Source organism: Miniopterus natalensis, chromosome 15, assembly GCF_054644295.1.
Source record: "Miniopterus natalensis isolate mMinNat1 chromosome 15, mMinNat1.hap1, whole genome shotgun sequence".
Lineage (NCBI taxonomy): Eukaryota > Metazoa > Chordata > Mammalia > Chiroptera > Miniopteridae > Miniopterus > Miniopterus natalensis.
The window spans coordinates 21,569,010-21,593,533 of NC_142095.1; the positions used below are offsets into that span (position 1 = coordinate 21,569,010).

Sequence of the window (24,524 nt, forward strand, 5' to 3'; positions counted from 1 at the left end):
ATTATCTCTGCCCTGGGGTGTTTGGATTCTTCCCTGTGCCTGTCTTATCCTTCTCCTTTCTTAGTTCCTTCCATTGGCTGCAGTTTGTTCCTGACCCCTTAGAGCTGGAAGAAGCCCCGAGTCCTCAGACCTACTTTGCTTGGCAGTACCAGGTGGGAAGGAGGGACTTTGCCAGGAGCCCTGGCTCTCCTGGAGAGCCCTTGCCAGACCAGCTAGTGCCAACTTCACTTCTCCAGGCTGGGAGTCCAGCTGCTGCCCTGGCCCTGTCACACAGCCATCCCTGTCTTTTTCAGAGATCCCTTGGTGTCTTGAAGTGGCACCTTCTCCAGTGGTTGGAGGGACCCTGGAAGTGTGTGCTCTTGGGCCCTGTTACTCTCAGGCCAGAGTCTGCTAGATTCAGCCTTGTTGACATCTTTGCACTGCATTGCAATGGATCCCCTGCTTTTTTGTGTACTGTGCCAGGCATCGAGGCATGATGTGCTAACTCTTATTTATATGGAGCCTTCATTTGCAATTGCGTCCCCCTGACCTTGAAGTTTTTTAGAGATCTTCTTGCAGGTGATAGTTAAAATTAAGTCATGTTGACCTAGAGCCAAAGATGGGTCAGGGGAGGGGGATTGACATCTCAGTGAATCGGTCACCACTGCTTCGGCTATGCTTGAGTGTACCAGGGGACAAATGACCCAGGAAGTCCGAAACCTGGGGAGGTGGGGAAGGAGGCATCCAGATCCCTGGCTGATGACGGGCTTGGAATTACATGTTTCCAAGTGCTGATTCCTCACCACACTGGCGATGGAGACTCACGGATGTATAAAACATGGTCACTGCCTTCAAGGAGTTTGCAACCTTGTCAAGAGGACCAAGTGAATAGTAAAATAATTCAAGAGACATGCCATGAGCATGTTCATATGTCGGGCAATTTTCAAAGTGTTTTTCCACATACACTATCTTATAACATAGCAAACTACTGAAATAAATACTTGGCCCTGTGAATGCAGAGAGGGTAAAATTTTACCCAGGAACAAATTTCCCCAAGACCCACTGGGACCTGGGTGATGCATCATTCGGTTTGGAGGAGGCGAGGGAGAGCGGGAGGAGGGATGATTCAGATCTGGAAAGAATGGTGCTCACACCACACGCTCTAGTGTATACAGTTAGGTCATCATTCAGGTGAGTTTTCACAGCGTATAAAATGGGCATTCCCAAGGATAAATGTCCCCAGGGAGACGTTTATCTGATTCTGTGAGCCACAGAAGAAGAAGTGAACAAGGTGTGTTAAAATGATTGACCACAGGGAGTTGTTTGTGGCTTATCATTTGTACTCTAGCTGTCTCTTAATTAAACACATATTTCTTTGACATCTGCAGTGTAACGGTCACTAGGCGAGGTTTTGGGAATTAAACTTTCTGTAGCACAGTCTCTGCTCTGATAAGGCTCCCGAAGTCAGTAGGAGTGATGCTGCTTTAAGGAAACTCCCTGCACTATGCAGAAAGGAGAGGTTGTGGGTACTAGACCTTTTTTTGCTGTAGCATTGACTTGGAGGGTCCCGGGCCTGGGGGACTGACCAGGTGTCTCTTGTCATCTAGCGCTGGGTTGAGTTGTCCTAGTGTCCCTTCTCCCTGGTCTCTCTTCACATACCCTTTGTGGGTCTCTCCCAGGCTCACAGGCCACGGGTAGAAAACCTTGAGAACCCTGCTCCCAACCATCCATTCCAAGCCACGGAGTGAGGCAGTGTCAACTAAAGTCATTTTGTCTAGATTGGGCTTGTCCTCTGCCTCTGTTAATGGCAGCCTCTTGGGAGTGAAGCCAAGCAGTTGTGCCAGGCGCTGACTGGCAGGAGACAAGTCCTGGCCAATCGAAGGAAGCTCTCTGGGTGAGAAGCTCCTTTTGTGGAGCCCAGCCTGGGAGGGAAGGGGCCACTGACAGATATTCCCTTCCATCATTTCTCCTAGTGTTTCTTGTCCCAGAGGCCTGAGGAATGTTAATGGCTTTGAGCCCATTTGTTTTAATCATGTTAGAAAGCAGTTTCCAAATGGAGACCAGCAGAGCATAGGATTAGCTCATGAAAGTTTGGCATGTGGCGTGTCCAGCTGAGCAGGCAGGTGGAAGGAGGAATGGATGCTCCGGATGCCCCCTTTCTCTGAATCCCGAGGCCTAGTCTCCCTGTGACCTGCTGAGTGCTATCTCCCTTGGACACTGGTTGTCCTCATAACCTTAGATTAGGTTCTTACTGCTCTGAGTGGAATTGGAAGGAGTTGGGGTCGTTATTGTTTGGGGAATGGTGCTAGCTCATGGTCCAACCAATAGTAGACTATTAGTCCTCTTGTGTCAGCAGAGCATGAGCCGGGCCTTCCTTAGCAAAGTGGTACATAGAGCCGGGGATGGAGAAGATACCAGAGCGCCTGGGAGAGTGGCTTTGGGTGGGGATGTGTGTTCATCTCTGTGCTGGGCGTTGTGGGTGATCAAGTATAAACTGCAGTTCCTGCCCACAAGAAGCTTTTTTCTGCAAACCCTCATGTGCTCAACTATGGTTGGACAGTGCGACGTGGTCTTTGAATGAGTCCTCTATCAAGGGTTGGGGAATGTAGCAATGGAAGTTCAGAAAAGGGGGAACCTATATGTAAGTCCTAGAAAAACAGGACTGTTCATGCCAAAGGAGAGGATGAGGGATGATGAGAATTTTGATTTTTCAGCCTATGAAGTGTCATAAGAAAGAAGATATGGTTGTTCAACAAATGAGTCTTGGCAGGGTGGATGTGCAGATGGTGCTGTGGGGATAGCCTATCGAACTGAGGGTGCCCAGTGGGCTCTGTGGTTCTCTCCAGGATCTGGAGACTTAGTCTTGCACACGTCGCCATTGGAGAAGTGGCATATTACAGGGTCCTGTGTTGGTGCTTTTCCTCTCCAGATCACTGGAGTCATGTAGTCTGCGTTTGAGTCTCAGTTTCCTTTCCTTGTAGCCTTGTGACCTTGTACTAGTTTCTTAATCTCAGTTTCTTTGGATGGCAAATGATACAATACTTGCCAGCAGGGCTGTAGGCTAGATTCCATAGATGAGTACCTGGTGCACAGTAGGGATTTAATAAAAACCCTGCCCCAGTCCCCCTTACCCTTCTTCCCTCAGGGCAATAGAAGTGGGGTGCAGGGAGGGGCAGGGTTCCCCCTGGTGCTTGCAGTCTGGTTTCTGACCTCCTTGAATGTACTCCTTGGTGATAATGTGCTTTGCCATTGTAAGTGGGAGTATTTTTTTTCTTTGTCTCTGTCAGAGACAGAGGAAGACCTGAAGAGACAGATCAGAGATGAGGACTTCTGGACAGCTGGAGTGGTTTGGCCATAAATAGGATATTGGGGGCCAGTGGTGGACCCCCCACATTTTGGATGCATCCTGTTTAAAGATTGTATGTGGGCAAGATGGGCTTTAAGGGATGGGGACCCTGCCAATCTTGTAAACATGTCTCTTGCTTTGTTAACATTTGACTGTTTATTTCCTAGTCCTACAAGTATTTTTTAAATTTTGTTTTATTTTATTTATTTAGGTTTTGTTTTATTTATTTATTTAGAAGATATGATTGTTCAACAAATATCTTTGTTCTCCCTAATCTTTGAATGAGTAGCATTTTCTTGAGAGTTTTATGATTATGTGGTAGGTAAGTAGCAAAAGTGATAACATAAACCAAAGGCTGCAAAAAACCCATTTCTTCACTGCCTTAGTACGGAATGTTTCAAGGACACACGAAAGGAGAGAGCATCGTGAGCCACCCGTCACGCTTTATCTACCCACTGCCCTATTTTTTAAATTTTTTCTTATCTGTTCCCTGATATCATATCACTTCACCCATAAATTCTTTAGCATTTATCTCTAACACATAAGAACCTTTAAAAAGGTCACATCTTCACAACAGAATTAACAGTTCTTCTAATATCATCTAGTAACCGGTCATTTTCCAGATTTCTCCAGCTGTTTAAAAAAATGTGTTTTCTTATGATTGCATTTGCTTAGAAACTGCCGTTCTATTTTGAGTTGATAAATAGTGCAGACCTCCTCTTACCCTTCATGTTATGCTATTGCTCAACCCAGCCACATAGTTTTTGAGTTTAGGAAAACAGCTCTGCAGTAGATAAGTAGCAAAGTGATAGTTGATTATGAAGTGCATGAGCTGGCCGGGTAGCTTGGTTGGTTAGAGTGTCATTTTGACATGCCAAGGTTGTGGGTTCGATCCCCGGTCCGGGTATATATGAGTCAACCAATGAATGCATGAATAAGTGGAACAACAACAAATTGATCTCTCTCCCCCTTCCCCTCCCCTTTTCCCCCTCCCTCCCAACCTCCCTCTCCCTCTCCCCCTCCCCCTCCCCCTCTCCTTGCCTCTCTCTAAAATCAATAAATTAAAAAAAAATCCATCAAGAAGGAATTTTATAAACTTTTATTTTGGAAAATTTGCCAACATATACAACAATAAAAGTGATAGCAAAAGCAAAATAGCCCGGTAGTTAACTCGCCTGCTGGTGGACTCTTTGCTCAGGTTGAAGCCGGACACTGTGTTCTAGGATATGGCCTTGTAAGACCTGCTGTAATTATGTATCTTCAGTTGGAACTGAGGCTCCCTCGGAGTTAACAGAGGGCTCCGCACTCCAATCTGAGAAGTCCAGCGACTTGTTCAAGGTTGTAGACCCAGGACAATGGTCATTGTTGGTACCAGGAATATACCCAGATCTTCGGATGCAGTGCGCTGCCTCATAGTGGCCAATTGTCCTGATCCGTCAATGCCAGTTCTGTGCAGGGCACTGGAAGCTCCCTTTTGTTGGCACTATGGTGTGTTCAGAGCAGGAGTCCTTGAAAGGGGGCCTGTTTGTCCAAGTGGTCGTGATGGGACCATCTCTCTGGAAATGTTGGCAGCTCTGCTCACAATTCCCAGGTGCCTACAGAGGCAGGACCAGGGTGAGGGCCAATGGGGCACTTGGCTCCTCCACTGGAGAGGAAGGAGAGAAGTAGGAGGTGAGAGTAGGGGATCCCAGCTTTGCCAGGGGCATCTCATGCCTTCAGGTCCTTGACTCCCCGGCTGTGGCTAAGAGGAGGGAGATGCTATTTCCAGCTCTGGCATTGCAATTTTTATACACCCACCTCTCCGCTCCCGTGTTCCATCTTTCTCATGGGAAACCAGCAGCTACTCATTAGCCATGAAGGACTGTCATGAGGCGTAATGACAGAGCAGGTGATTCTTCCCACTTGCTTAAAGCACCCCTCTTTACTCCCTTAAAATGTCAGGTCATGGTCAGGCCACGTGTTGTGGCCGGGGTCTGCATTGTGTATCCCAGGGAAGGATGAATGACTTCCCTGTTTGGGGGTGTGTGTCTTTCTGACCTTTCTGACCTTGGGGAGACGCTGATGCTTCCTGCATCAGGGATTAAGGGTAGGGGGCCGAGGAGGAGATGGGCACCAATGTGAATGGACTTGCAGAGAGGAAGGTGGAGGCTGCAGAGCTGAGATGGAGTAAGTACATGGTGTGTGGGGGGCAGAGAGAGTGAGGGGCCTGCTGCTGGGGGGGATGCGTGGCTAGCAGGGCATAAGGGAAAGTGGCCTGGATCGGGGTTGGTGGATACCCAGGTTGGTCCCTTTTGCAGGCCATTTTATTTGTTAGGCTCTAGAATTTTCATCTACAAAATAAAATGGTTGGTTTACATTGTTTTTATCTCCTTGAGCCTAACGACTATTTGACCTTGATTTTTTTTCTTCTTCCAATCCCTTGAGGCTCTTTTGACATTACAGTACATTAAAGAACTTTGTGGCTTGGCCATTAAAACAACTTCAGGCCCTATATAGTATCTGTTGAAACTGTTCAGAGTTTTGTCATATTTCTCTAAGAAGAAACACACCGTGGATCTTTTATTTAATATTTTATATTGTTTAGTATGTTTTATAGTATACAGTTTAATATTAACTGGTAATGGCTCACACTGTACATGGTAACATTTGGGGCTGAGTAAAAATTTATGTCCCTTCTGGTCAACACACTCCTAGATCTGCAAAAAATTGATCCAGGGAAATTGAGTTTAATAGAAATCGTGAAAAACGCCATGGCACAAGCTCTAATTAGTAAAGTTTGATGTGGATAAAACTGTTCAGTGGCTCAAATTGATTTGAAATAGAAAACAACTGATCCTAATGAAAAGAATTTTGACTAATTAAAAATGAAAAAAAATGAGGAACCCTGGATATGAAAAATGATCGAGGAACTAAATGGGCTTTAGTGGAATTCTCTCTTGAAAATGCTTCTGATTGAAATGTTTGTTTCCAAACATCCTCGGGGCAAACACAGCCATTTGAAAGGGGCGTGGAAGGGTGAGCAGCTTTCAGAATTAGACTGTCTCGGACTGTCTGGCAAGTGCTGATCCCCAGGATTGTTCTGAACACGGACAAAACGGGCTTGAGTAAAACTGAGAAGAGAGGCGTCTGTCCACTTTGATGTTCATGCTGGACACCCCTCCCTCCCTGACACCAGCAGGGGTTTGGGATCATGTTTTCAAAAGTTTTTGATCTTTGGATGGCTTGGAAAGGAAGCTGGGACTTCTCTCCATGAGCTTCTAGGTGGGGGATGGGTTCTTTACAGCAGCAACATTCGCCATAAAGCGGCAAGGAGAAAATTCTATCTTTTCCTTTTTTTTAAAGCAAGGACAGGGGCTTCCCAGCAGGGGTTGCCCAGTGCAGTAGGGCCTTAGCCCTGCAGGAGGAGCCGGGCCTTCCAGTGTTTCCGCAGTGCTCCGCCGCCCCACGTGGAAGTGGACAGAAGGGCCATTGCTGACCTCACTCGGGGCAGCTTCCGCTTCTCCCCAGCTGGTGACTTTCTGGCCCTCTTTACAAGGGAGTGGGGTATTCCCATTTTTCATTTCACTCCCAAGTGTTCAGGGGGTTCTGGAAGCCTCTTGTTGCTCCATAACTGCCCATCAAGCACTGGGAGGTGCATGCAGACTGAGCCCACTCATTCTTAAGTACAGGTGGAAGCCAGCAATCGTGCACACAGTTGGAGTCCCCATCTCGTCTCTGCTATGCACTAGTAACGGGTGGACTGTCCACCTGTTCGCTGACTGTCATTGCCAGAGTGACCCAGGTTGGCAGACACTACATGGTAGAGCAGAAATAGCCCCACTAGGGGTCAGGGGCTCTCGTATCCAGCCACCAAATAGCTGTGTGATATTCAGCAAGTTGCCTTGCTTCTCTGGGCCCTCCTTTAACAGAGGAAGGGGTTGAACCAGACGGTCTGTAAACATCCATCCCGGTTAAACCTTTGTTGCAACCAACGCAAATGTCCAGATGCTCTTGTTCCTTCCTGAGACCGACTGCGGGTTGGAGTGGAAGCTGAGTCAGATGGCTGTGACTGCACCCTCTCCCATCTGGCAGCCTGGAGAAAGGCACACCTCTCACCTCCCCCCACCCCCTTGTTGATGATACTGTGGAGCACCTACGTGTCTCTGAGTACCTGGCAGTCACAGCTGGCCTGGGCCAGTGTCTAATGAAGGTCACTTATCAAATTCATTCATGAGCAGCCTCTTAAAATTCTCTCCATAGATCTGTTTCCACGAGAGCAGTTAGTGTCCATGAGTCATGAAGATATTTAACATTTTTCCTGAGTCGCATCTTACAGCTCAGACCTCTTGGGCACTGCTCTCAGCAGAGTCTCAGCTCTCCAGTTTGCTAACTGGGCTTCACTGTTGTGAGTGAACCAAGCCCTGAGTGAGTGTAGGGCCTTTATTCAAATAATGCATTCCTGCCAGGGCCTTCGTCCTTTGTTAAAGCCTGAAGGTAAAACCTTGTTGGTTGTGCCAAAGATCTGTAGGCATCGCCTTTCACATGATGGTGAGAACCAGATAGCCAGCTCTTTTGGGGGTTGCTAAGCTGGCCTCTGATTTTCCAGGTTGTGTGTCCATTGTGACACTAGGAAGCAGTCTTGGAGTTGAGCCCTCCTCAGTTAAACTCTTGCATGCCACCGGAATTTCTATGGCCGAGCCTGATGCCTGACACCATTCCCTTGAGGAATCCCTAGAAAACCTTTGACATCACTCTGTCCCTCTTACAGTCCCATAGCGCTTTACACCTGTCACTGGTCACCACCTGTCTTGTGTTGGAGATTGTAATGTACATGTCTGATTTTGGAGTGGGCCTCTCCCTTCCAGAACTCAGACTCCAAAGGTACTTACGTCATCAGTGTGGAATGGACTCTATCCTACTGGTGAGGGTGCAATGGAATGCTCTCTCCTTGCGTGCACCTGCCTGGTTCTTCCTAATGTATGATATTAACCAATGTCACCCCAATACATTTAATAAAAATAAATTAAGTAAAATAAAATGTTTGCTCTAAATACAAATTTGTATACCTTAAAAACTATTGTAGTAAATCATGTTTTAATTGAAGAAAAAAAGAAAATGTTTTATGAAGTGCCTTACAATGAGGCCATAAGCTTTGGGATTCTTTAGGAAGCCCCCAAAGTTTGATTCCTTGGGCATAATGATAGTAAAATAGGCTGTAAACAGCCAGAAAGAACATTCATTAGTTGAGGAAAATTTGGCAAGTCTACGCGGGCTGCTGTAGTGGCTTCTATCAGGTTTGCAGAATAGAAGCTGTGTAGAGGGGGAAATGTGTTATCATTTAGGTTTAGAATTGGCTAAATATAGCAGAAAACCCCCAAACAACACTGGATTAAGCATGAGACTTTACTTTTTCTGTCAGGTAGAAAGTCAGGAGGTAGGCATTCAGGGCAGAGACCTAATGTACTGTTTTCCATCCTTAAGAGAGTTACCTCCTGATCCAAAACAGCTGTTGAAGCACCAGCCATTGTACTAATATCCCAGAAGGAAAGACAAAAGAGCCCTCCTGGAAGGTTCCACTCAATGTCCACTTATATCTCATTAGCTAAAAGTAACAGGGGCACTAGCTATAGTGACAGCTGGGAAATGGGGTCTTTCGCAGGGACATTGCCTCACCCTGAGACATAAAGGCTCTATTCCCAGGGAAGATGGGGAAGTAGAGCGTTGGCACAGAATAGACGCCCAGCACTTACTTGAATGAATAGGTGGGTAAGTGATGGAGAGTTTCTGTGGCTTAACTGTGGACCAAGCCCTCATATTAGTAGTATTCGAGATATGACAAGATTAACACATTTCTGATACCACCATGCAGATGGAGGGAACCTTTGGAAACTTCGAAAACTCAGTAGGAACTTGGCAGGGAGCATGCTCTGCAAGGGCCCTGTAGCTGGGCTTCGTCTCGCCCTTCTTTATAAGAGCCCTGGTTCCCTAGTTTGGAACTCACCCAGCGCATGGCAGTGGATGAGACGGTGCTGGCCGGGTGTGGCAGCTGTGTTTCTGAAGGTCCATGAGAGGGTCTCTTTTATTTTTATGTCTTCATTGATTTCAGAGGGAGAAGGAGAGAGAGAGAGAAACATCAATGATGAGAGAGTCATTGACCGGCCGCCTCCTGCGCGCCCCCGACTGGGGATCGAGCCCGTAACCAGGGCATGTGCCCTGACCGGGAATCGAACCCCGATCTCCTGGATCCTAGGTCGATGCTTAACCGCTGAGCCACACTGGCCAGACAAGGATCTCTTTTTTTTATCTGAGGAAAGAAGAGCGTCATAATTCAAGCAGGGAGACCTGGGGGAAGAGTTTTCACCTTTAACTGATGCTGAATTGAAATACTAAAATTTCCTTAAAAACACATACAGATCCCTTCTTAGAAAGTGTCCCGATCCTGTGGGCTTCACTGTGGGCTGGTGTTGGTTTGAGCCTGTACGAAGTCTGCGGTGCAGGGTGGGGGCAGCGTGTAAGCGGCAGGTCCCCGTGCTCCAGCCTTTCCCCTGCATCACATGTGGGCGGGCGGAGGGCCCCGGGAGGGCTGCGCTCATGGGACAGCCCGGGATGGGCCCCCAGGCGCGGGGTCTGGAGCAGGGAGTTGTGTCACCAAGAGCACACTGTGCTGTCTTGTCACTTCTCAGTGGCTTGGTCAGCTTTACAGAGGGCAGGCCCCTTGTCCCCACCGTGTGGCTGAGGCACACCTGCGTGGGTGCGTGGTCCCAGGGCACGCAGTTGTCTGTAGCGGGCAGGTCCCTGGGCCGCTGGTTGAAGCTCTAGCCTGGCATTCACTCAAGGCCTTCACTCCTGATGCCTTTTTGAACCGGGCCGTCTCCTGCAGACACTCTGTTTCATAACGCTGCTTCCCCCTGCCCCCTACCCCCCATTTTCAAATCATTTTCATCTTTAATCCTCAGTTCAGGACCATCCTTTTAAGAAGCTGCCCTCCATTCCCTCCACTGGAAGCAGCTTCTCCTTCCCCTCCCCTCACTCTACACGGTTCCCGCGTCCCCTGGCGCTCCCGTGGCGGCCTGGTGCCACCGGCTTCTGCATGTCTGCTCCACGCCCGGTTCAGCTCCCTGACCACATCGCCGTTGCCCGGAGGCGCGGGTGTGGTACCCAGTCGCGTTCCCTGAATGATGGAGCGCGGCACCCGTGGGGTCACAGAGCTGTTCCTGCCCTGGGGCTGATGGGCTCCAACTCTGATTTTGTTTCCCTTAACCGTCTTCGAAAGTGTCCTCAGCCTGTGGTTTCTGAAGACTTCCTCTAAGTCATGTGAGACTTGCTCTGAGGATTTGTGGGGGCCCCGTTATTCCCCTTCACAGTCCCAGGGGCTGCCCCGTGGGTGTTCCCCAAGTTTATGGAACTGACATGAGAACCTGGTTATGTGAGGGGGCCAGCATTTGGCAATGGTTTGCCCGTGCTCTGGCGGGGAATTCAAGGTGAGCCTGCGAGAGTGGTGACCTGAGGGTGTGTTGTTGATTTCTGATGCAGTCACATGGTTCACTCTTGAAGGAGGCATGTTTGCTCTACAAAGAAATAAAATGCGAGTCAACTATGCCATTTTATGCTTTCTGGTAGTCCCAGTAAAAAAGTGAAAAGAGCCCTGGCTGATGTTGCTCAGTGGTTAGAACATTGGCCTGGGTCATGGGTTCGATTGCCAGTCAAGGACACGTACCTGGGTTGCAGGTTTGATCCGCTGCCCTGGTTGGGGAGCATGCGGGAGGCAACCAGTCGTGTCTCTCTCCCATCAGTGTTTCCTTTGTCTCCCTCCTTCCTCCCTTCCACTCTTTCTAAAAATCAATGGAAAAAAATATACTCCAGCAAGGATTAACAAAAAAATTAGAAACAGGTGAAATCAATCTTAATATTTTACTTAACCCAGTATATCCAAAACATTGTCATTTTATGATGTAATCCATATGGAAATTATGAAGGCGATATTCTTTTTTTGTACCGTCTTTATAATTTGGGGTGTTTTACGCTCAGTTTGGATGGATGACATTTCACTGTTCGAAGCCACATGTAGCCGGTGGTAGTCCAGTGTGGTCACCTGCCATGTCTGCTCATTCTTTGACTTGATGTTCCCTGAAAGTGAATGTGAATCGAGTGGGGACCTGCCTATCTGAGTGACAGCACTGGGGTGGGACTCGCAGGACCTGGAGTCTGGTCACAGCTCTGCTCCTCATCAGCTTTGTGAGCCTGGGGAAGTCCCAGGTCTCTCATGCAATAGTTCCTACCTGTAGAATGAAGCCATTGGAGTGTGATCCCCGGGGGCCTGTCTGCTTCTGACAAGCTATGAATTGAGCCACAGATCTGGGCAGGGATGGTGTGGATACAGGGATACCATTGTATCCACCTTGGCATCATTACCAAATGAGAACTACTCTATGAAAAGCCACGGTTGGCCCTACCTGTCATATGAGGGGCTGGTTTGCCATTACTGACTTTGACCAAAAGTTGGCATGTTTATCTGATCTGTTGGGTTCTGGGCTGTGAAAATTGTCCAGTCACCTATCCATCCAGCATTTACAAAGACCTGCGGGTGCCTGGCCTGTTCCCATAGTGGATAGGGCATGTCCCAGCCCTTGGGACACTCTTCTTTTGGAGAGTGTGGTGGGTCAGCAGAAGCCCTGACCATTTCCTGAGGTCTCAAGAAGGTTCTTTCTCACACAGGCTCAGCTGGAAGCTCAGAAAGCCACGCAGGACTTCCAGAGGGCCACGGAAGTGCTCCGGGCCGCCAAGGAAACCATCTCCCTGGCCGAGCAGCGGCTGCTGGAGGACGACAAGCGGCAGTTCGACTCTGCCTGGCAGGAGATGCTGAATCATGCCACCCAGAGGGTATGAGTCAGTTGTGTGTGCCCGTGGGAGGGTGCACCAGGGTGTGCGAACATGTCTGTCTGCAAGTGTCTGTGAGCGTGTGGGTGTCCCGATCAGGGGTGCCTGCACGCCCGTGGGTGGGTGTGGCAGCAACCTTCACGTCACCCCTTGTTTGTCAGCCTGCCCCCTGGTTCTTGTGAGCTCTGTGTGCACGGTTTTCCCCAAGCAGAGGACACAGACTCCTAGGCATGTGGCCTAAAACCGCCCTCTAAAAGTCACAGGGCAGGAATAGAAAAGTCAGGAGTTAATGCCAGCAGCCTCTCCCTTTTCAATGTCACTTGTCACAGTGGTTCAAGTCCTGCGGGACCTGATAATTAAAGATGGCCTTGTGCTTCCCTAAATGGAAAGTCTGGCACACGAATGATTTGACTTAGGCATCCACTTGGCTGTGGGCTCTGTACTACCTCCCCCTCCCGCAGAAGCCTGAGACTGCTGGCTGGGCCTGTGTGGACTTGGGCGTCCTGCCCCCTAGTGGACACGATGCTCAGAGAGCCAAACACAGGCTGGAAGAGCTTTCCTGGGTCAGCTGATGAAAACCCAAAGCGGAGGCTGGAAATCTTGGCAATTTCCAAGCCACAGCCTGAAAGATGTGAAAAGGGGACACACACACACACACTCACACTCACACTCTCACACACTCTCACACACACACACTCACACACACACTCTCTCTCTCTCCCTCTCTTTCCCTCCCTCTCCCTCTCCCTCTCTCTCTCAGAGTAGCTCCTTCCAAGAAATTAGCTGAAGGTCGCCTTTCCTTTTATTCTCCCTCCACCCCAACGGAAGGTCCAGACTAGCTAGTAAGAAACCATTTCAGAAATCACCCTCTTCCCTTATCCCCCTTCTTTCCTTCCCCACCCATTGCAGCTCACGGCTCATGCATGATTCTGTACTTAATGGAGGGGCTCCCTGGTTACCTAGGAGATTTCACCAAGGTGACATGCTTGGTGACTTTCTCCCTGGAGGCTGAGTTGGGGGTTGGAGGGGTCTCTTCTGAGAGTGAGGTTGTATGTGGGGCAGGGGAGATTGGGACAGGGCATGGTTGATGTGGCCTGATGGGGTGAAGCTGGGGACAGCGACACGCTTGCTGCCTCCTGAGTCTTGACTGGTAATATTTTCAAGGGTTTGGAGTTTTCTGGGTGTTTACTTTTAGAAAGTCGTCGTCGCTTCTTTTTGCAGACTAGGGGCTGAAAATAGACTAGGGCACTGTGTGCAGCTGGTGAGAACCCTGCTTCTTGCAGGTTCCTCTGGGAACCCTTTCTGTACAGTAGCCTCAAGTCACAGCCTTTCTAAGTCAGTCTCTCTATCACGCTTTCAGCTCCTTAAAGGTGAACCCTGCAATGAATTCTTTGGTAATGGAACAGCTCACCCCCAACATGTTGTCTTCTGTCTGATAGGCTTGGGGTTCTGAGTTCTCATTTAGGTCACACCAGTAAACCGTGAAAGCCTAAGATTTAAGGCAAGACTGTGTCCAGCATGAGATGTTTTTAGTGCATTTTATTTCTTTGTGAAATCTTTGGTGTTAGAAGCAAGGAGAAAGGATTCTCCTTGCTGTTTGGTCTTGGTTGAGAAGTCATTTTAGCAAGCACATCACTACATGCCAGCTTAGCCCAGTTCCCTCCTCTGGCTTTGTTTTAATTCTGTTGATTTTAAAAGTATCTCAAGCATTGAAACCTTTGTTAAGATAAATATTTTAAAGAAGGTAAAAGCATAACTCCAATAAATATAAATGTTCTTGTGTCAAAGATTTTAATTCATTAATAAAGGAGGGAACTAATAAGATGTTACAACTATTTCAAAGGAGAATTCAATAAACACAGACTCATGTAGAAAACCAGGGATGCTGAAACAAATTTACAAACTAATGCAAAACTGGTCAGTATTTTACGGGGTAATCAATGATCTAATGCATCTCCGCTGGGACACAATTCATCTTCATTTCTAGGAAAAAGAATCACTTGTTTTACTATCAGTTTTCTACAACTCACAGGGTTGTAAAATAGCTCCAGGACAGTGAAAGCCAGAGATAACCTGAGAGGATATGCTCGGCGGACACCCAGTACTTTTTTATGCTTACTTTGGCCTTTCATAATTTTCCCTGGCACTAAAAAAAAATCCTTATTGTAAGTAAGTGCATAAATTAACTATCCCAGGGCTGACTGGCTGTGACTGGAGGGGGTGCTAGAACATCGGTGGCCTCCTGCCATGGGCTTCTCTTTTAACCTTGAGTTAAAGGCATGGTGGTGCCTTCCTAAAATCGTCCTGCTGGGTTTGAGAGTGGACCAATCACCTAGGGCCCTCTGGACTCGTCTCTCATGCTCTTCAGGTAAAACAAAGAACAGCCTGTGAGCCTAACCTCACTCCTTTCTCTCCAGTTCATTCTGTAACACTTGTTAGAATTGTAGGTAGAAGATGGGAAAGGAACTGCGAGCTGCTTATGTGGCTTGAACTGCTGTATGTTCCTGCAGCATCTCTTCTTAAGGCAGGCCTTGTTCTGATTGTCCATGTGTCAGGGAATGGGCCTTTGAACTGCCATTTTTTGTTTTGTTTTGCTTTCGTTTTGAGAGAGAGAAACATCAATGATGAGAGTCACTGATTGGCTGCCTCCTGTAGGGATCAAGCCCACAACCCAGGCATGTGCCCTGACTGGGAATCGTACTGTGACCTCCACGTTCATGGGTTGACTCTCAACCACTGAACCACACTGGCCGGGTGAGCTGCTGTATTTTTGGGCTCTTGATTGCTGTTTTTTTGTGTTTTTGAAATTCATGTTAATCAAAAGACTTAACAAAATGTTCCCACTAGAATTTCCCACCAGGATGTTGAGTGGTTTCCTGGTCACAAACTTGTGAACCTCAAAATCTGGTATGAATGATTTGATATTGTTTAAATGTAAAGTTTGACCCTTCTGGAGCCTGGATTCTTCAGTATCCATCAGCTAATTCAGGATGTTTGAGGAAAGGGCCAAACCGCTGAGGTCATAATTGCCCTGTTGTCCTGACGCTGTCAGGCCTGGTTTTGCTAGCATCCCAGTTCCTTGGTGTCTGAGTTCCCGCTGGACTGATGCCCATTTGCCTGCCTGTCAGTCCGTCCCTGCCCACAGGCGGAAGCAGGGGGAGCCCAAGGTGGCTATTTAGAGCCAGGAGGGCTGAGCAGAAGGAAAGGGACATAAATCAGAGAATGCTTCGTATTTTTCTCTTATTTTTGTTTTTCCTGTTTTCTTTCTTGGTCATTGTCACAGCCAATTTGGCTATTTAGTACTACCTGCTGAGACTTTTCCAAAATAGAAAAGTAGGAAGAAGTAATCCTATTCTAGTTGGAAGTTAGTTTAATCTTAGTCTGCCTACTAATTTACTCAAAGGATATTTAAAAAAAATGATTTAAGTAATACTCTACAAGGGCCTGTTCGGGGCTTGACCTGTGCTGTTTTTGAAGGTCATGGAGGCAGAGCACACCAAGACAAGGAGCGAGCTGGTGCACAAGGAGACAGCTGCCAGGTACAACGCAGCCATGGGCCGCATGCGGCAGCTGGAGAAGAAACTCAAGAGAGCCATCAACAAATCCAAGTGAGTCTGGGCGTGAGGGTCCCTGGGGCCATGCGCTGGTTCTCTTGCGAATCTTCTCAACCTTTTATGTGCCTTGCACTCAGGGACCTACCTGCCTCACCAGGACCCCCCTGCCCAGGCTCCCTCTGCCTGCCAGCACCCAGAGGGACAAGGTGCTGAGTGGTGGGACTGCTCCTGGGAAACATAGAAAAAGGAATTTCAAAAGCAGACCATTCCACGGCCCATTGGCTGGGCCTCAGTTTATCTGTCAGTATAATGCAGATGAGCTGCGACACAATATATGTTCTCTGTGGACCAAGAGCTGATGGAATGGTACAGGATGGTTTTAATGGAGGTTTTTTCCAAGCTTTTCTCACTATCGTTCCTATATATTTGTATACAATAATGATCTTGGAGAAAAACCCCCTGCTTTACAGCTGCTGGGCCTCCAAGCAAGAGACAGGACTTGGAATGGCCTAGACCCAAAAGCCAAAGACAGACCCAGAGCTTCTTGGTAGGTGAACAGGTCAAGAATAAAACACTGGTCTATACTTAGTACTCAGAAACCAGAGTTGCTAAAGAGCCAGCGTCTTCTGGCTGACCTAGAACTTGGGACTAGAATGTTTGCATTTTTTGCTGTCTCTTGCCCATGACCTGGTTGGGTCTGTAGACCACCTGATACCTTTAGTCCTGGACAGAGCCCAAGAGGGCCAACCTGGGCCTGTCCTTCCAGTGGCTGTGCTGTATTCAGTGGGGGTAGGACTGGTGTTTCTAGTTGAGCTCAGCAGAGGGTGTATTTTGAGGCAGCCCTTTCTCCACCCTCATCTGCTAGTCATCCCTGGGGAGATGCCCTCCTTAGAAGAGATCCAGGCCAAATTGGCTGCTGGGCACACACTTATGTGGCCTAGAACAGTGTCCCCAGAGAGGAAAGTGAACCAGGATGCAGGGGGTCCACGCTGTGTACACAGTGGGTTCCCCATACCTTGAGTGAACCCAGTGGTTCTGACGGGCGCCTGTATCCGTCAGGCCCCAGAGTTGGGAGCACTACCTGCAGCTCATGGCCTTGTCAGTTTACTAAATCCTGGAAGGATGACCTGGCCAGCTGTAGCTAGTGCCTCATACACTTCATGGAGTTTATTAGTGGCCATTGTGTTACATTACTCTTACGTTTTTTTCTTCCTGTCCTTCACAGGCCTTATTTTGAACTCAAGGCAAAGTACTACATGCAGCTTGAGGTATGTATTGCTGATGGGATTTTTCTGCAAAGCTCCACTTTTTGTGATACTTTCAAATAGTTCATTTGAATAGTTTAACTATAAGAGGAGAATGGAGATACATTCTTTATGGAGTTTTCAGGCCTCAAAATGGTCTTGGTTGGGTCAGGGGTAGTCTCTGAAGTTCTCTACATCTGCTGACCAGTCACTTTCTATATTGTACTGGGCAGTGGTTCTCAGTGTGCTCCTAGGACCAGCAGCATCAGCATCGCCCACCCTAGACCCACTGAATCTGAAACTGCCAGTGGAATCCAGCCACCCAAGATCTAACAAGCCCTCCAGGGGATTCTGATGCAAGGTCAAGTTTGAGAACCACAGGGCTAGGACCAAATGGCTGGAATGTGGGACCTGTGTGTGAATTTGACACCCACTGTTGCTTCCCTGATGGGGTTCATTCTGCCAGTGGTAGTTTCTGGATAACAGAGCTTTAGTTTGTCACCCAGATGGGAGCTGGAGGTGGTGGTGGCTGCTTTTATATCTGGTGTGTGGATAGCTTTGAGAAGAGTAATCAGGTCCTCAGCCATGTCTTGGGAAAGTCTTGGGAGCGGAATGATCACAAGGCCCGAAGGGGCAGCCTTCACTTACTGAGCCTCCTGTTCTCCTGACCAGCAATTAAAGAAGACCGTGGACGACCTGCAGGCCAAGCTAGCCCTGGCGAAAGGCGAGTACAAGACGGCCCTGAAGAACCTGGAGATGATCTCAGATGAGATCCACGAGCGGCGGCGCTCCAGCGCCATGGGGCCTCGGGGCTGCGGGGTCGGGGCTGAGGGCAGCGGCACATCCGTGGAGGACCTGCCAGGGCGCAAACCTGACCCAGACGCCGTTTCAGGTGAGTCGGGCTTGTGTGCAAGTGGGGAGATGACACAGCTGTGTGATCAGCTTCCAGGGCTGTCTCATCGTCAGTGGAGGGCCTCAGAGGTGAGTGGGACTGAGGGCTTTCTCTGGTGGCTTCCCACATTTTGTGGAACGCTGTGTTCCTCAAAGTTGGGATTCTGTGGTCAAATAAGTTTGGAAAATGTCTTATGTTCGCCCCTGAGGTTCAAAGTGCATATTAGGGAACATACAAGCGTCTGAGAAGTACTGCAGGAAAGAAGAGTTGTCTAAGAATAGGGGCTTTGGAATTAGGTTTGATTCCGAAAATCATGGCCTTCTCATCATTACTAGCACATGATGCAGGCAAGGGTTTAACCTTACACCTCCATTTCTTCACCCGTGCAGTGGGGAGTATGACGGTGCCTCCCCCCTACTGGGGAGAGGCGGTGAGGAGGAGAGGAAATGACACTGGCGCCCAGCGAGTGCTCCACAGTGGTGGCTGTCACTGGCGTCTGACCAGAGAGCCTTTTTCCAGGGAAACTGGTAACAGGTGTGATGTGGCTTCCTTTCTGTTAACCATGAAGACCCCGCCAGCGCTGTCTCTGCACACTTCCTCCTCCTCTTCCGTGGAATAGTCCCTGTTGCCTCTTTCCCAAGCTCCTTTCTCAGGTGTTCTTTAAGCCAGTCAACAAACGTTTAAGGGCCAGGTTCAAGGTAAAGGAAGAGGAAACTATATTTTGAGCATCAACAATGTGAGGCCTTTAATATACATCATCTCATAAACCCTGTATGGAGAGGAACATGAAGCTCAGAGAGGTTAAGTAACTGGACTAAGACTATACAGCAAGTAGTGGGAACGGGACTGGGATTCAGACTGGAGCCCATTTTGTCCCCAACATTTTAGGATTTCTCATTTGTGGTAATCCTCTAGGGGACGCTACAAGGCTGTTCTTAAAGATGAGCGGGGACGAAAGGGGAGGAGAGAGAAACATCTATGCAGCCGCAGGACTATGTGCAGGCAGAAGGGGAAATAAAGAAAGGCTGGAGCAGCTTTCAAACCGTGAGAATGACCTATCTCTGGGCCTTGGTTACTGTGGTCTAGACAGTAAGTGAAGCACAAGTTAGAGCACTGGGAAGGAATTTCCCGGCAAATCACGACCTAGGTAGGCTCTGAGCGTTGTCTTTTGAGATCAGAAGTCACCTGGAAGATAACAAAGGTCCCAGCAGGTACTCCAAGCAGGGCTGTTTTTCCAGCAGCCCCTGCTTCTACTGCTGTGGAAGGAAGCCCTGACGTCAGGCTGGCTTTGCTGGGGATCCTTTACAAAGGGCCAGCTCTCGTCCTGTGCACGTGAGGATCAATTTGGGGGAATGGGGTAGAGAAAAGCCCCTGATCTGTGGCTGAATTCATCTTCTACCTTTAGGCAATGTCTACTGACACTAACTTCTAGCGGACACACAGGCTAGAAAGTAATTGCAAGGACAATGAACATCCATGGGCTCCAGCTGCCAGCTGCGTCCCGAGTCTGGTCATGCGCCTTTTATCAGACACCCACAGTGGCAGGGATTGTGCAGTTCTCATGCCGTGTGTAGCTATCTGCCAGAACCTGTGTGACTGGTGTTCTCTCTCATCCTAGTGGCCTCTGAAGCCTTTGAAGATGACAACTGCAGCAACTTTGTGTCTGAAGATGACTCGGAGACCCAGTCTTTGTCCAGCTTTAGTTCGGGACCCACGAGCCCATCTGAGACGGTCGACCAATTCTCTGCAGTTGTGAGGCCCGGCAGCCTGGATCTGCCCAGCCCTGTGTCCCTGTCAGAGTTTGGGATGATGTTCCCGGTATTAGGCCCTCGCAGCGAATGCAGTGGGGCCTCCTCCCCGGAGTGTGAGGTGGAACGAGGTAAGTTGCAGCCCTGTCACCAGTGGTGCTATCCCAGATGACTCACCGCTTTTGAGGCCAGATCTCTGCACTGTTCTAGACCTTGGCCAGGTCTTGGAGCCCCCAGTGCTGTTACTGGGTCTGTGTGAATGTGCTGTTGGTGTTTATCCCTGAGATAGTTTCCAAGTCCTGTTCTGGGAGCTCCTAGCTCCATAGCTTGGGTTCTGTGTCTCATCACAACAGTCCTCTTGACAAGCACATGCTAGACTTTCTGTTTTCCAGCTATTAAATGAGCATGACAAATTTCATCTCTATGGATAAGGTATATATAAAACGCCTCAAGGAATAAAAGCAGTTATGTGATGGACCCTTTGTGATACACATGGTTGGGCAACACTGGGTTGAGTTGGCTGACTGAGTTGGGCCAACTAAGTGACTCTTGGAATTGTCAATACTCACTTAATATTTACATTTCTATAGGAGACAGAGCAGAAGGGGCAGAGAATAAAACAAGTGACAAAGCCAACAACAATCGGGGGCTTAGCAACAGCAGCAGTGATGGTGGCAAGAGCCAAAGCAGCGCCTCCCCTGAGGGCCAGGCCTTGGTGAACAGGATGAAGCAGCTCGCCCTCCAGTGCGCAAAGGGAAGAGATGGGATTATTGCTGATGTAAAAGTGGTGCAGATCGGCTGATCCATCCAAGGTTCTGGCCCCAATACATATCACTATTTAAACGAAACTGTGGAGAATGTTGTGCCAATAATCCTTTAATACATGCCAAATCGTAAGCGTTTACTCTAAACTGCACTAGTGAAGTTTCGGCGACCTTGAGGGCTGAAGACTTTTCTTCTGGGTAAGAGCTCTTAGGCTGGTTTGTTTTCCAGAGCAGAATTTTTGTTGCAGGTGGACTGTGACCAGGTTCACAGTCTTTGTGGAGCATTAACTGCAACAGTGTTATGGAAGCAATAACTAGTTCCTACGAAAGATCCCGAGCCAGGAAAGGAGCTTGGAAGCTGACCCCACCTGGGGTCAACAGCTTGCTTCTCTTTCCCATCTCTCACCCTCAGTTTGGGAAAATATGTTCTCTCCTTTGTATCTCAGGGGGGGATCTAAATGAAAAGAGGAAGCTCAAATATTCAGAACATACCTTTTTGACCCAGTGAAGGCATAAAAATTCCAAGAACATAATTCATTTTTATCATCTCTGGTGTTGAGAAGGGGCTTTAAAAAGTGTATGTTGGGACACCCATTAAAACCATTTTCTATAAAGGTTACTATGAACTGCACTTTTGGGGGGTGGGAAAGGTGAATGCCAGTGTGGGAATGGGGGACTGGGGGAATGAGGGTAGCAAGGACATGCCATAGAATGGGATTTGTGGCTGTGGGAGAGAAGGTTCTATAGCATAAACCTGATCCCACCAGCTGCCAGCCAAGGGGACTTATTCTAAGAAGTGCATGTGAAGAACGGTTGCCACTGTTATTCTAGATTGACAAGGTGTTAATTTCTCTGTAGGTTGTAACTTTAAAAATAAAAAACTTATTTAAGGGTTATGCTACACTAGTATTTCTTAGAGGAAATTGTTTCTTAAAGCTAGGAAAGGGAGTAGGCATGTGTTGGCAAAGGCTGTTAACTAGATGCAATGGAGTCTGTTAGTCTAATAGTGAGTGTTAAGACTGCTTTTCTTTAATGTTTTCAATGTTACACATATTTAAGAGCATTGTATTTTATGTTAAGAAAACTTGGCATTTCTAAAAGGAAAAAAGCAACCCCATTTCAAGTTGTTCGTTAATTCTGTCACAACTGGTATATTTTAGTCATTTGTAAATCTTCATACTGTAGCGTTTTCTCCTTTTTTAATGACTGATACAGTATCTTAATTACAAGGTTATTTTGTACTTGTCTTAATACCTTAAGTGTAATAAAACCCGCTTAAGAAAATGTCTAGCTTTCTATGACTTCAAATGAGAAATCTCGATGTTGCCTAAATCTTCTAATCTAGGCAACTTTCTTGCCATAGGAAGAGCATGGAATGCAGTGGTCATCTGTTCTTATTTTCAATTAAAAGTCATGGATCCTCATAATTTAAGCCCCAATTACCAAGGTTTGAATCAGAATTCTACTTTTGCTGCTACAAAACTTAGCAATAAGGAGACAGTGGCAGGAAAATAAAGACAAGATGGTTTTATCGAAAGACTGGTTCTCAATCTCTGCTGCACACTGGGAATCTCCCAGGAAGCTTAAAAATAATGCTCGCTGGTCTGAGCTCTGGAGATTGATTTGGGGTATGTGTGGGCATTGGGCTCTTAAAAGCTCCCCAGGTGATTCTATTCTCTATATTGGTCTAGCCAAAATTACTCATTTTCCTTCCTTATATATCTGTAGCACTGTGTTTAGAGCTCTATTATAGAATTCAACATTACAATACATTAAACTGCTCATATATAGGTCTCCTTCATTAGACTTTTGAGGGGAGGGATTAGATCTTAATTCATTTTGCATCCTGTAAGATCTTTAACACAAGAGGTTTAACTCATATGTGTCTGTAATAAATATAACTCTTACGCTTTGGAATTTTTCTTTCAAGGGCTACAGAAAATTAGTTCAACTCATCTACCTAAAAATATCTAAAATTGAAAGCACTAAATATTTATAAACGAGAAATCTCACTACTATAACAACCTATCACTATCCTGAATGTTAAAGAACAGGTTTTTTTTTTTAAGCATGAATTTTCAAGCAAATAATGAGTTTTCTCTTTAAGATGGAACATACTAGATGAAGTCTTTTAATAATAAATTTCTCTAGGTTAAACTGCAGTTTCCATAAGTATAAACATTTTATTTCAATTAAAGGTAGCAGAAATACAAAATAAGAAGTTTTGATAATTATAAAGTAGAGATGAGAAATACCGCCTATCTTCAGTCTTTAAAGTCTTGAGGATCATTCTGCTCTGATGGTTATGTAAACAACTGGGGATTTACACAGGACAATACTATCTTGGGAATTTTTCTGAATGCAACCCAACCCCAATTACAATATATTAAATTCTCAATTATATTTTCTTCAGAGTGCTGTTAGCATTAAAAGCACTGAACTACAGAGCAATTTAAAAAAGAATATACCAACTAAATAGTGAGTCTTCAATGTCTACTTTCATCAACTTGATAAAAAAATGACTGCAATAGCGAATATATACTTCGGTTCTCTTTACACGATTCAATGGGAAACAAGTATCTAACTTCAACTACCTTCATTCTTAAGCATGAGCGTCTTCATGCTAACTTAATTTAGTATTTCTTAAAGCTTTATTCTTTCATAACATCTGGGCAACAAACATTAGAAGTCATAAATAAAATCTGTGATGGTAACATAATTCATTTGGTAATTTGTTGCCCAAGATACACAGTAGAGTCACAACACAAGCAGGTTTACCTTACAACATGCTCTGCCAGAAAGACAAACAACATAAATAGTTCAGAATATTATACCAGCCTACCATTCCACTCAATGAGTCTATGCCCCTTATCTGGTCTCAGTTCCCTCTTAGCAAAGGCATATCACAGTGCTGACTGAGTATAAACTTTAATCATCTGCACTTTTTTAATACAATGTGGCCCCTAAATGCAAACCAATTCACAGACACACAAAACCATGTAAATGGTACTTCTAAAGTAATTTAGGGTAATTCTGACTATATACAATTCTCACTGCACACCCTGACTTGAGCATCAGATTCCACTGTAACTTTTTTTTAGAGAATTCTGTTCTTATTGGTGAGTGTCCTGCAGATTTGTGTCCTCATTGGAAGAGCTGGTTGATTGATAAGTATAAAATCCAGTAATTGCTGAGATTTCCCCATCACTGAAGCTGTGTTGTCTTGATGGGGATAATACTATTAAAGTCCAAGAAAAAAGGTCCTTCTTGTTTAGGCAAAAAAGTACTGGGAATGATATTGTAAATCCCAGCAGGTATATTTTCAAATTCCAGGTAGCAAAACCCACACCTGTATTCAGGGAAAATAAAAATAAGTCTTACAGAAGATGATGCCACAGAAAGCAAAATATAAATCAGATCTAGTCAAAATGCCAACCTTACCTGTAGTCACCACTAGATTTCCTCTGAAAGCCATGGGGACCAGGATCTCCCACCATAGATACTGCTACAACTTCAAATCCAACACTATATTGCCTAGCAATAAAAAGGAACAGAATTACCGCTACGCAGTCTCAAATACATACCTAAAAATAAGTACACCTAAAGTGCAGATGTACATTAAAATCATGTGTATGCTTTCTAAAACTTCAGTAGGAAGAAACAATACTAAGAAACACATGCATACTATTTTTACTCAATTACAGAAAACACTATATTTTTAAATTGCAGCCATAAAGATTAATATTAAACTTACTTTAGGAGACTACATTTTTACTGCAGGCTCCCAGATAATAATGTTAAATTTGTCATTGTATTAAGCAGAAAAAGTGGGACAGGAAGAGAAAACCCTGAAAAAAACCTAAATTTAAGAAAGTAATTAGCATATGCAGACATGGCATTCCAAACTAGTAGGGAAAAGAAAGATGATTTAGTTGGTGATGAGGTGACAAAAACTTAAACTGTTAAATTGTATCTCACGCCAAATACAAAAATACATTCCATATGGATTAAAAAGTAGAATGTGCCCTGGCTGGTGTTGCTCAATGGTTAGAGCACGGGCCCACACACTGAAGGGTCATGGGTTCAACTCCAGTCAAGGGCATGTACCTGAGTTGAAGGTTAGATCCCTGGCCCAGGTCCG

At 46.5% G+C, this 24,524-nt stretch overlaps 2 protein-coding genes across 5 annotated transcripts in view; one reads left to right on the top strand and one right to left on the bottom strand.

Moving 5' to 3' along the window:
- The window catches only part of SH3BP5 (SH3 domain binding protein 5), a 57,819-nt gene extending 36,152 nt beyond the window's left edge, over positions 1 to 21,667 (top strand). The window contains exons 4-9 of the mRNA XM_087824932.1: positions 12,020 to 12,184; positions 15,659 to 15,789; positions 16,961 to 17,003; positions 17,652 to 17,871; positions 19,490 to 19,750; positions 20,210 to 21,667. Of these exons, the coding sequence (XP_087681058.1) occupies positions 12,020 to 12,184; positions 15,659 to 15,789; positions 16,961 to 17,003; positions 17,652 to 17,871; positions 19,490 to 19,750; positions 20,210 to 20,421 (1,032 nt within the window). The 3' untranslated portion in view covers positions 20,422 to 21,667. The remainder of the gene's footprint in view (positions 1 to 12,019; positions 12,185 to 15,658; positions 15,790 to 16,960; positions 17,004 to 17,651; positions 17,872 to 19,489; positions 19,751 to 20,209) is intronic.
- Positions 21,668 to 22,541: 874 nt separating this feature from the next.
- CAPN7 (calpain 7) overlaps positions 22,542 to 24,524 on the bottom strand; it is a 34,886-nt gene continuing 32,903 nt past the window's right edge. For 3 of the 4 annotated variants that reach the window (XM_087824931.1, XM_087824930.1, XM_087824929.1), the window contains 2 exons: positions 23,825 to 23,917; positions 22,542 to 23,732 (listed from right to left, as the gene is read on the bottom strand). In XM_087824931.1, coding sequence (XP_087681057.1) covers positions 23,588 to 23,732; positions 23,825 to 23,917 — 238 coding nt within the window. In that variant the 3' untranslated portion in view covers positions 22,542 to 23,587. Of the gene's footprint in view, positions 23,733 to 23,824; positions 23,918 to 24,524 lie in introns of those variants that run through there. The other variant, XR_015715699.1, reaches the window with a different exon arrangement.